Source organism: Megalops cyprinoides, chromosome 1 (assembly GCF_013368585.1).
Source record: "Megalops cyprinoides isolate fMegCyp1 chromosome 1, fMegCyp1.pri, whole genome shotgun sequence".
NCBI lineage: Eukaryota > Metazoa > Chordata > Actinopteri > Elopiformes > Megalopidae > Megalops > Megalops cyprinoides.
The window spans coordinates 1,598,719-1,611,162 of record NC_050583.1 but is presented as its reverse complement, the minus strand read 5'-3'; the positions used below and the strand labels follow the sequence as shown (position 1 = coordinate 1,611,162).

At 49.2% G+C, this 12,444-nt stretch overlaps 1 protein-coding gene across 1 annotated transcript; it reads right to left on the bottom strand.

Moving 5' to 3' along the window:
* Positions 1 to 1,236: 1,236 nt before the first annotated feature.
* Positions 1,237 to 10,492, bottom strand: LOC118793667 (BTB/POZ domain-containing protein 17). The gene is made up of 3 exons (XM_036551899.1): positions 10,349 to 10,492; positions 5,508 to 5,793; positions 1,237 to 2,401 (listed from the first exon to the last, which is right to left on the bottom strand). The coding sequence occupies exons 1-3, from the start codon at positions 10,440 to 10,442 to the stop codon at positions 1,312 to 1,314; spliced, it is 1,470 nt and encodes a 489-aa protein (XP_036407792.1). The 5' UTR covers positions 10,443 to 10,492; the 3' UTR covers positions 1,237 to 1,311.
* Between the last annotated feature and the right edge of the window lie 1,952 nt (positions 10,493 to 12,444).

Here is a 12,444-nt window from a genome sequence, read left to right as displayed (position 1 = left end):
GTATTTCGTTCTGATGGTATTATTATTATTGTTATTATTATTATTATTATTATTATTAGTCTCTACTATAAACCACATAGAGAGGAGATCCACATGTAACCGGACAATAGACTGAGAAAATGAAGGTCTCTTTATTGAATGGGTAAGAGTGAGAGACAGAGTCCAGAGATATCTAACATTAATGCTGGTAAAGTAAACACACCGAGATTCTCACAGCTCCACTCAGCTCCATAAAAAACACAAACCTTCATTTCACTACGAAAAAAGCCTAACTGGGAAATGAACTGGAAAAAAAACAACAACTTCATAACCTTAATCACAGTGAAGAGTAGAAATATGACAAGCCCTCCTCTAGTGAAGCTTTTTTCCCTACAAAAGCAATCCAATCAACCCGGTGTCTACAGTCTTTACCATTGCTAGACAGTTAAAATACAAGGAAAAATGTTTACTATCATAATCATAATTACGCCTTAATAAATGAAAATGTAAATGTCTTAATTAGTTCATTGTAAAAATATGTGCATGTAAGTGCATGTCTGTGAACACACACATTTTTGTGCAGTATACGTGCACTTCATGTGTGGGAGCAGTATTTGTGTCAGTGACTGCAGGCTAAGGGTGAACCTACAAAATGAGGGTTGAAAACATAAAATCCCAGACTGACACTTCAAACCCATTTCAGCAGTAATATCCAGCAGTGTATATGTTACAGATGTAGCTCCTTCTCTGTAAACCATAAAAAGATGGTTGTTTTTTTTTTGCAATCCATTAGCTTATGAGATGTGAAGAGCATAGTGAGGCATGTACCACACAGAGCACTGCTTCACCACCTGGTGTTCTAGCTGTCTTTGGGTCATCTTGAGTTCTGTGATGCAAGACCTTTGACCTCTGAGGAAGGGCCAGTCCAGAGAGAGGAGGCAGCTGTGGATGAATGAGATTCTGCCAAGTCAAGGGGCAAAGTCACCGGCGGGGAGGTCTGGCTTTCACAGTGACTTTTCAGCACTCCACACGGGTGTCAGAGTGCATGATGGGGCCATTTAAGGTGGAAATGATGGCGGCAGCTTCCATACAACCAACTAAAGACATAAAAAACTAAAATAATACAGGGGTGTGTACCTCTGTGTGTGTGTGAGTGTGTGTGTGTGTGTGTGTGTGTGTGTGTGTGTGTGTGTGAGCGTGTGTGTGTGTGTGTGTGTGTGTGTGTGTGTGTGTGGGTGTGTGGGTGTGTGTGTGTGTATGTGTGTGTGTGTGAGTGTGTGTGTGTGTGTGTGTGTGTGTGAGCATGTGTGTGTGAGCACGGCAGGGTTGGGGCTATTTCTTTGAGACGATGAGGCTGTGGTAGAGGGGCTTGACCACGATGTGCAGGTGCAGGGAGCCGTCGATCAGGTACTCGGACCCGCGCCGCTGCAGGTCGGCCTCAGCCAGGAAGTCACCTGTCTCCTCGGTGCTCTGGTGGAAGTTGTAGACATGCCTGACCACCAGCCGGCCCTGCTGCCGAGCCGCCACGATCACCGTCTTCTGGAAGCTGACGCCGGCAAAGTCGGCGCTGGAGGTGGCGGGCGTGACGATGATGCGGGGCCGGCCGCCGCCCCCCCCGTCAGCACGGGCCACCTGGGTAGCCCCGCCCTGCTCGCCCGAGTACGCCGAGCGCATGCTGAGTGGCAGCCAGCGGGGCGAGAACAGGGCGTTCCACGTCACCCGCTTGCCCGAGTCGTGCCCGCTGGGTCCCAGCTGCGTCTGGAAGCTGGTGCTGCGGTCGTCGCGGGTGGGGTTGTTGATGACCCAGGGCGAGCCCCAGGCGGGCGACAGGTAGTTGCGGGGCGTGAACAGGCTGCAGTTGACGTCGAAGTACTTGGCGAGCTGCAGCGGGGAGGCGGAATGGAACTGGTAGGCCATGTAGAGCAGGTCGCGCACTGACTCGTGGTACTTCAGCAGCACGGGCGATTGCTTCTGCAGGCGGAACAGCTGCTGAGGGGGGATCATGGCGTAGCGGACGGCCCGCAGGGCGTTCTCCACCGTCAGCCCGTCCGGCTGGTTCTGCCCGATCCAGGCCTCCAGCGCCTCGAAGAGCTCCAGCTCGCTGTGCAGCACCAGGTCGGACCGCTGCAGCAGGGTCATGAGCAGCCCGTCGCTGACCGAGCCCCACTCCGCGCTCTGCAGCACCGCCGACGTGTTCCAGGACAGGTACTGCAGGCAGCTGTCCCGCAGAGCCGCATCGCCCGTCTGCATGGCGTAGTGGTACCAGCCCACCACATGGCCGCCGGGCGAGTCGCTGGCCATGTACTGACGCATATACAGGCTCAAGCCCTGCTGCAGAGCCCACACCCGGTACTTACTGGCCAGCTTGTGCAGGGGGATGGCCTGGTCCAGGCGCACCGCGATCTCACCACAGTACAGGTACCTGCACAGAGAGCAGCCAATGACGGGTGAGATTTCAGACACCTGCACAAGACACCAACCAATGAGGGGTGAGATATCAGATACCTGCACAGACACCAGCCAATGAGGGGTGAGATTTCAGATACCTGCACAGACACCAGCCAATGAGGGGAGGCATTATAGGTACCTGCACAGAGACCAGCTAATGAAAGATACTTTCATTAGCTGGCTTCATTAGCTAAATTTCAGATACTTGTAGAGAAACTGGCCAATGACAGGAGATGTTACATGTACTTGCACAGAGGCTGACCAAAAGCAGTCATCATTTCAGCTACCTAAAGAGAAAAGACACTGCAGTGTCTGTGAGCCTGAATCTCATCTCTAATGCACATGACAGCTTACCTTACTTGCTACTCAGACACCCTAACCCAACAAACCGAAAAGTACTTCTTACAGCACTAGTTACCCACTAACTACACATCTGGAACTCCACAGGGGCAGGTACTAACATTCTGGTGCTGGTGTCCCTCTTTGGTTTGGTACTTGTGCCATATTTTTTAATTGGCTGGTTGTTTATCAGCAGATGTGCTCCCTGTACTGTAGTATCTCAGTTGGAAACTCAGTCCTACTAAAAATACCACTACTCTAATGAATATTTTACAACCCAGCTAAATATCCCATATCCAAACAGAATATACATGAACATATTGCAGCTGAATATCCAAGAATGTTGTTCCGGTGGGGTTTCACTGGACTTACTCCCGGTGGCAAATGAACCCCTAAGCCCTGTGTCCAGGAGCACCCCAAACCCCACCTCCTTATTTAGGACCTCCCCCCGTAACAGGTCCACCTGCTAACCCCGCCTCCCTACTGAGCTCTACACCATGCCTCTAACCTCTTTAATTGCTACACTGTATCTGCTCCATGCCTCTAACCTCTTTAAGGGCTACACTGTATCTGATCCATGCTGCTAACCTCTTTAAGGGCTACACTGTATCTGATCCATGCTGCTAACCGTGCCTCTTTAAGGGCTACACTGTATCTGATCCATGCCTCTAACCTCTTTAAGTGCTACACTGTATCTGATCCATGCCTCTAACCTCTTTAAGTGCTACACTGTATCTGATCCATGCCTCTAACCGTGCCTCTTTAAGGGCTACACTGTATCTGATCCATGCCTTTAACCGTGCCTCTTTAAGGGCTACACTGTATCTGATCCATGCTGCTAACCGTGCCTCTTTAAGGGCTACACTGTATCTGCTCCATGCTGCTAACCGTGCCTCTTTAAGGGCTACACTGTATCTGATCCATGCTGCTAACCGTGCCTCTTTAAGGGCTACACTGTATCTGCTCCATGCTGCTAACCGTGCCTCTGTAAGGGCTACACTGTATCTGATCCATGCTGCTAACCGTGCCTCTTTAAGGGCTACACTGTATCTGCTCCATGCTGCTAACCGTGCCTCTGTAAGGGCTACACTGTATCTGCTCCATGCTGCTAACCGTGCCTCTTTAAGGGCTACACTGTATCTGATCCATGCTGCTAACCGTGCCTCTTTAAGGGCTACACTGTATCTGATCCATGCTGCTAACCGTGCCTCTTTAAGGGCTACACTGTATCTGATCCATGCTGCTAACCGTGCCTCTTTAAGGGCTACACTGTATGATGCACTTATTTGGAAGTCACTCTGGGTAAGAGCATCTGCTAAATGATGTAATGTAATGCGTATGCTCCATGCTGCTAACCTCTTTACACACTACATTGTATCTGTTCTATGCTGCTAACCGTGCCTCTGTAAGGGCTACACTGTGTCAGTTTCTGATTTTCTGCTCACAGCACTTCATCAGTTTTGCGTATTAATTTGATTTGATTTCCCTCCCCAGTGCAGATGGGGTCTGTCTATCAGAATACACCCAAGGGCGGTTTGAAGAAGTGGTGTAATCATCTTGTCTGCCACTAGAGGGAACTATTAGTCCATAAAATGAATAGAGAAGTTGCAAGACCTTTCGCGGGTCAAGTTAGAACAATAATTCTCTGTCTTTACAATTATCACATCATACAATTATCACATCAGTGAACAGAGAACAGCTCTGCCCCTCATCCCTGACACAGTCTCCGTTCTGCTCCCTGTTCCACATGAACCCCACCACCATCCCCCAGTGACCCAGTTTCCGCTTCTCTCACTCCTGATAAAATCTGTACCCCTGCACACACCCACCCCGAGTCTGACAAATTAAACACGCGTCCCCATCGATTTAATAACCGCTACAGTCCCTGCCCTTCCCAATCTGATAAACCCCCCACCCCTCACCTCCCCCCACTACCCCCAATCTGATAAACCCCTCACCTCCCTCCACTACCCCCAATCTAATAAACCCCCCCACCCCTCACCTCCCCACACTACCCCCAATCTGATAAACCCCTCACCCCTCACCTCCCCACACTACCCCCAATCTGATAAACCCCCGCCCCTCACCTCCCCCCACTTCCCCCAATCTGATAAACCCCCCACCCCTCACCTCCCCACACTACCCCCAATCTGATAAACCCCTCACCCCTCACCTCCCCACACTACCCCCAATCTGATAAACCCCCGCCCCTTACCTCCCCCCACTACCCCCAATCTGATAAACCCCCCCCCACCTCCCCACACTACCCCCAATCTGATAAACCCCCGCCCCTCACCTCCCCCCACTTCCCCCAATCTGATAAACCCCCCCACCCTCATCTCCCCCCACTACCCCCAATCTGATAAACCCCCCACCCCTCACCTCCCCACACTACCCCCAATCTGATAAACCCCCCACCCTCTCCTTCCCCCACTACCCCCAATCTGATAAACCCCCCACCCCTCACCTCCCCCCACTACCCCCAATCTGATAACCCCCCCACCCTCACCTCCCCCCACTACCCCCAATCTGATAACCCCCCCACCCTCACCTCCCCCCACTACCCCCAGTCTGATAAACCCCCCACCCCTCACCTCCCCCCACTACCCCCAATCTGATAAACCCCCCCACCCCTCACCTCCCCACACTACCCCCAATCTGATAAACCCCCCCACCCCTCACCTCCCCCCACTTCCCCCAATCTGATAAACACCCCACCTTTCCCAGCTCCCCCCCCTCACCTGATGAACTTGTCGAAGACGGCGGCGCACTCGGGCGGCTCCTTCAGCACCAGGGTGCTGGCGTTTCGGCTCTGCAGCAGTTCGTCGAACACCTCGCTCTGCAGGGCCAGCACCAGGGCGTGGGCCTGGACCACCTTCACCTCGTCCGAGCTGACCGTCTGCACCCGCAGCACCACGTCACTGCCGTTCCCCTGGGCCAGCAGCGCCTCCAGCCGCTGCAGCAGGGCCATGGAGTGGTTGATCACGGCCCCTCCGCTCTCTAGCGCCCCCTCCGACTTCAAGGCCGCTGCAGGGATTACACACAACCCAACAACCTGTCAATCAGTCAGCTGTCCCGGTCACGCAAACCATCAGTAAATCGCAGCGTCAGTTCTCCAGACCATTTTTAAAAGCTACTGGTCATATTTAATTGATGCTCGTCAGTCCAATGTCGTTAGTGGTTGCAGTTTAGGTTGGGGCACACAGCTTTCTCTGACTGTAAAAACAGTTGTTGTGCCAAATTTTGATTTGCGAAAACCACGTAGGTCAAAGTTCTTATTTATTTTTGGTCTGCGGTCTCTAGCGGAGGTCCTGGTTTAAACTATGCAACAATTGTCTTGGGATGTGCTAGGCAAAAAAAAAATGAGTGTGCTTGTACGCAGTACATGGTGTGTGTGTGTGTGTGTTTGAACAGATGTAATTACTAATATAATTAGGGTTTTTTTCTTAGTTAGGTTGTGTTGAAAACACAACACTTGCTGCCAGGAGATGGAGAGGGGTTGGGTTAGGGTTAGGGTTAGGGTTAGGGTTAGGGTTAGGGTTAGGGTTAGGGGTTGTAGGGTTGGAGGGTTGGAGGGTTGGAGGGTCGTAGGGTCGTAGGGTCGGAGGGTCGGAGGGTCGGAGGGTCGTAGGGTCGTAGGGTCGTAGGGTCGTAGGGTCGGAGGGTCGGAGGGTTGTAGGGTCGTAGGGTCGTAGGGTCGGAGGGTCGGAGGGTCGGAGGGTCGTAGGGTCGGAGGGTCGGAGGGTCGGAGGGTTGTAGGGTCGTAGGGTCGGAGGGTTGTAGGGTCGTAGGGTCGTAGGGTCGGAGGGTCGTAGGGTCGGAGGGTCGGAGGGTCGTAGGGTCGTAGGGTCGGAGGGTCGGAGGGTCGGAGGGTCGTAGGGTCGTAGGGTCGTAGGGTCGGAGGGTCGGAGGGTTGTAGGGTTGTAGGGTTGGAGGGTTGTAGGGTTGGAGGGTTGGAGGGTTGGAGGGTTGTAGGGTCGTAGGGTCGGAGGGTTGTAGGGTTGGAGGGTTGTAGGGTTGTAGGGTTGTAGGGTTGGAGGGTTGGAGGGTTGGAGGGTTGTAGGGTTGGAGGGTTGGAGGGTTGGAGGGTTGTAGGGTCGTAGGGTTGGAGGGTTGGAGGGTTGGAGGGTTGGAGGGCACGGCAGCATCTGGTCCCTGAGCTCCTCTCAAACAGGAGTGGTGGCACTCCACATGAAAGCGAGAGAGTTAATACCGCTCTCCTTCTAATTAACCATCATCCAGACGGCGAAAGCACTCTCCTGCTGCCACCATCTGCCGTCAGCTGTTGACTCTGACGAAACGTTCTTCCCCTTCCCGACTCAAACAGCCATCAGGCCTTTCAAAGGACAGCTGTGTTTGCCGCTCTGGGTTGCTCCTCCAGGCGGCTGTCTCTGAAAGGATGCTGCTCATGAATGTGCTCAGATGAACAGATTTCCTCTTACAACAGGTCTTTCTGAATTAAATCACAGCTTTGCTCATTTTTCTTTCAGAAGCACTGGCAGAAACATGACACAAAATGTTGTTAGCAGAATTGTACACATTTTTAGAAACTTGTCACAAAGCTTTCCTTACATGACGAAACAAAAGGCAACAAATCTAAATTCTGTGCCTGGTGGAAGCATGTCAATATGATACTCCCAAACCTGCTTACTCTACAGAGGCAACTGAAGTTGTGTATCTCTCGCAAGGGTCTGCGACTGTGAATCAAGCTGGCAGCCTCTATGCGACAGGTCCGGCTGGTAGTTGGCAAAGTCCCCTTTTATCCATAACATGGTATCGATGGCGGGGTCATACGGTGCTGTATCCGCACAGGCCGTGCTCATTTAACCAGAAGAACACACTCTCAGAGAGTGAAGAACCGGGGCATGACACAGCTGTTAAAAGCTGCGGGAAAAGCTAAATGAAACAGGATCATGTTTTGTGCTGCAAGATCAGGAGAAAATTGAACAGGTAAGATTTAACCTTGTAATCTTGCTTTCCTATGCAAGTGTGAAATTTACATTTAAATTCATTCTATCTTTGCCCCCGGTTCCATTTTCAGACTGTGAAATAGGCATCACGCTCCATCTTAAATCCTCTTTAAATTTTTAAAGACTTCAGTCAAATCCCTTCTGAGCCACCACTTACTGAAAACGCAGAGATTAAGGCCAGGATTCAATGTGACCACAATGCCCTTTCTCCAGAACTGGCTAATGAATTTCACATAAGTGGTAGTTATGTAAGGATACACCTTTTCCAAACTGGCTCTGTACCACATACAGTTCTTGACATGACTTGAAAATACAACCACCACCCAGATCTTTCATTCTGAGCAGGCTTGAACATGCCTCTGTGTAATACAATTACATTAGTCTTACTAGTGTGTTCAACATTAAAATTATCACTATCTGTCATTGTATGCCTGTGCAGCTAGCTAAGTAGTGAGTAATGTTTTGCTGATGACTCATTGATGACTTACAGCAAGGATGCCATCTGTGAATGCCGTACCTTACCTTTTGCCCGGTAGTTTTAGCTTACATTTACATTTATTCATTTCACAGACACTTTTATTCAAAGCGACTTACAAGTGAGGTACAATACAACACAAGCAAAAAATAATACAGAGTCAACAATATTAGAAGCACAAGTTCCAAAGGTTGGCCAGGCACGGTACAAGCTAGCAGGTAGGCTTGCCAGCAGCTATATTCCCTAAAGGTAACACAAGGCTGGCCGGTAATTCCTTTAAAAGTTTTACTTTATGTTCACAGACTAGCCCCCTTATCTATTAGAGCCTGAACTGGACCATGTGGAGGTGAGCTAAGTTTATACAACATGTATTTGAAGTAATACACTCTAAGAGAGAACCTTCGATTTCCTCCATACCCCTACTGGCCTCAGTCAGTTGGTGTCCTGCATAACTCCCTCTGGAACCACATCAGTAAGCACTAAGGGAAACAGAATGGGTTGTGCGCAAGCAGTACTTTTGTCAAAGGCTTTTTAAAATTTAAACAATATCATAAGACAGATTTGTGTCAGAATGTCCTATAACTGCATGTAAAAATCAAGGAGAATTGCTAAACACAATGTCCCTTTGGAATCCATGCTGTCTCCTATAGCGTACGCAGGGGTATCTCTGATTTATCCCTAATTATAGATTCCAATAATTTATAAGCAGCATGTGTTAGACTAACTGGCCTATAATTCAGCCTGATGCCCTATTAGATATTGATGTATATGGTCTTGCTTCTAGTCTAAGCATCTGAACCTAGCTCTGCTCCTGCCTTACCAAGCATTGCACAATATTTCTTGAATTGTATTCCAGAATTCCATTTCAATTTTTAGAAATACATCAGCATTTAAAAAGTGCAGACATTGTTAAAAAAATTCACACTGATACATCCTACACATGTATTTCACATGAAAAAAATTAACCAAGCAATCTTTACAAAACAGGTAAAGGTATGCATAGATTGGGGGACCCAATCCCCATCATACACTCACTCACACTCACACACACTCACACACACACTCACACACACACACACATGCATACACACACGCACACACACACGCACACACACACTCACACACACACACACACACTCACACACGCACGCACGCACACTCACACACACACACATGCATACACACACGCACACACACACACGCACACACACACACGCACACACACACTCACACACACACACATGCATACACACACGCACACACACACACACACACACACACACACGCACACACACACTCACACACACACACATGCATACACACACGCACACACACACATTCTTTGTTCAAAAAGAAACTACCCCTGCTGACTTCTAACCTGACATGATATATATGCACACACATACTGGAGATGTCATTATGAGATCTATTTATTAAAGAGTATGAGAGTCAAAGTCAGATTCAAGCACCAAGGTCATCACTGTGACCAGTAACATGTTCTCAGCTGACTGACCTCATAATGGAGGTGAAAAGTAAAGGTGAAATTTCATACATAAATAAAAATCTTCAGTATTTTGTATGTATTTCTTTTCTGCCCTGTCCCAAAGCTCCTGGTGAAGCTTCTTGTTGAGACTGTAAGAGTCACTGTGATGCTGTTAAGCTAATGTGTGAGCTGTGAGGATGCTGCTAGGCTAACATCTGAACTTTGAACACACTGCTATGTTAATGTGTGAGCTATGAGGATATTACTATGCTAACATATGTGCTGTGAAGATGCTGCTAGGCTAATGTGTGAGTGGTGAGGCTCCTGCTATGCTAATGTGTTAGCAATGAGGATGCTACTATGCTAAAGTATAAGCAGTGAAGATGCTGTTGTGCTAACGTGTTAGATGTGCGGATGCTGCTAAGCTAACACATGACCACCTTGTTGTTGGAGTCTCCTGTATTGTGGAGGGTGAGGCAGCCATCATGCCCCACTGACTCTGTTTTATTTGCAAGCCTGTGTTACTTTCCCTGACGCAGATCTGAGACGCAACCTTTCAGATTAGAGATACCTGAGCATCTAGCTGCCTCCCTCTGCCAGCAGACGGACAGACAGATTCCACACAAGTGAGCGGAGACAGTGAGGTCACCTTACCTCCCTCGACCTCCACGGTTTGGGGGCACACAGCACCAAGCAGGAGGCCCAGGTACACTGGGACAGGAAACCGTCTTTGAAATGCGCAAGCCATTTAGCTCTGCTCCGGTTTTTTCTTCTCCTTTTTTCCCCTCAGCCCTCTCCCGTCTCTCGTGTCTTCCTCTCCCTGCACGCCTCCCTCTGTTCTCTCAGTGCGTTCCTTCCCTCTCTCTCTCGAGTGGCGCGTCCTCTTCCTCGGCCCCCGGTCGTCCTCGGTCCTGCCCGCTGATCTGGATTCCCAGCTCTTTATGTAGGATGGTGGCCCTTCCTTCCAGGCACATCGCAGGCTTTGCGGACCCCATTGATTGGTGGAATCAGGCCCGGGCCGTTACCATGACAACCACTTTGATTTTGAGTTTTCTCTTTTGCGATGTTGCATGGCATCGATCGGTGGTGCGTGTGTGTCTGTGTGAGCGTGTGTGTGTGTGTGTGTGTGTGTATGTGTGAGTGTGTGTGTGTGTGTGTGTGTGTGTGTGTTTGAGGTTTGAGTAATTAATTAGCTGGGCTCCTCCTTCACGATATTTCATGTTCATAAGTACAGACACACATAGACAAAAATGAATCATGAATCGGGATGAGAGATGAAAGAGACAGCAGGGGCTTTGGGAATAGCATGCCTTTGAGCATGGACCTCCCCCACACAAACACACACACACACACACTGCAGTGAGCTGACTGGTCCTGATGCTCGTTACAAGCAGCTCCAGATAGTTCATTGGGCTTCGATCCCATAACCCAAATGGTACCTTTAACTACAGAGAGTAAGAGTAGTCACCACAGGAGGTTTGTATCTGTGGCTTATTCTGGTGCCCCCTGTCACTCCCAGCGGAAGCTTGCAGCGGCATGGTGGCAGCCTTTGGCTTTGCACTGCTGTGAAATTGTAGATGATATTTTCATACCTGATATCTTGATGTTCGTGTGTGTGTATGTGTATATGCGCGTGTGTACGTTTATGTGTGTGTGTGTGTGTGTTTATGTGTATGTGTATATGTGTGTGTGTGTGTTTATGTGTGTGTGTGTGTGTGTGTGTGTGTGTGTGTGTGTGAGTGTGTGTATGTGTGTGTGTGCGTGTGTGTGTGTGTGTGTGTACAGTAAGCATGCAACGTGGGTGCATAGGCAGTATGCATGAGGCAGAAAGCTTGCTGCTTCAGGCAGGAATGTGCACCATTACAGAGAATGCAGCAGAAGATCAATGCCCTGCTCTCTGCTGGATCCGCCCTCACCCACTGTCATAAACAGGCTTGTCATGCATACACACTGTCTGAGCCTCAGCCAGAACACCAGGGCAGCGTTTTTTATGCAGCGGGAGCAGGTTTTAGAGTTCCCCGTCACATTGCAAACATGTTCCTCTTGACACCCTATCACGGTTAGGCCTCAGACGCACCGTACAGCACACTGCGGCTGTAGTGTTGGTCTTTATGATATAAAAATATAATCTTTATGATACAAAAAAGTCATAAACGTATTGATCAGGGATTCATGGTTAGCCCTGCTAATAAAACGCCATTCAAACATCAATTGGGACTCACATCACAGAATTATGTATGAATTCAGTCAGCTTTTGTCTTTCATTTTGGCATAAAAAATACAGAAGAACTTTTTTAAAAAAAAAAGAAAGTGTTCTCATTGATCTTTGTGATCACGGAACTCAAAAAACTGTGTTTGTGAACAGATAATGAAGTAACACTTTCATTTACTTCTCAGTCAAAGCTGAGGACAAATGTGTGTTGACTCCAGGCCTTGTTTAATTGGGCACGGCAAGCAAGTTACAGCCATGTTTGCACGAGGTTACATTGGTGCTTATGAATTCAGCAGTAGGCCTTACTACCTCCTGATTGGTCACATTGATAAGGCTGATAAACTGAGATGATCGCTGGCAGTTTCAATCAGATCCTATTGGTGAAGGGCCTGTGTGGGCGGAACCGAACGTTACCTGGGCTGTATGTGGCGCAGAGAGGTGGCTGCCGGGGTCCGTGAGAGCAGATGTTGAGCTGTGTGCGAAAGCAAACGAGAATCTTTGGGGGAGGAGAGCAGATTAAACTGAGCTGAAATCTCAA

Bases quoted from the DNA above. Each gene is read 5' to 3' on its own strand.
- LOC118793667 (XM_036551899.1), bottom strand. From the start codon at position 10,442: ATGGCTTGCGCATTTCAAAGACGGTTTCCTGTCCCAGTGTACCTGGGC. The intron at 5,794-10,348 runs GTAAGGTGACCT...TAATCCCTGCAG, and splicing joins AACCGTGGAGGTCGAGGGAG to CGGCCTTGAAGTCGGAGGGG. The intron at 2,402-5,507 runs GTGAGGGGGGGG...CTCTCTGTGCAG, and splicing joins GTCTTCGACAAGTTCATCAG to GTACCTGTACTGTGGTGAGA.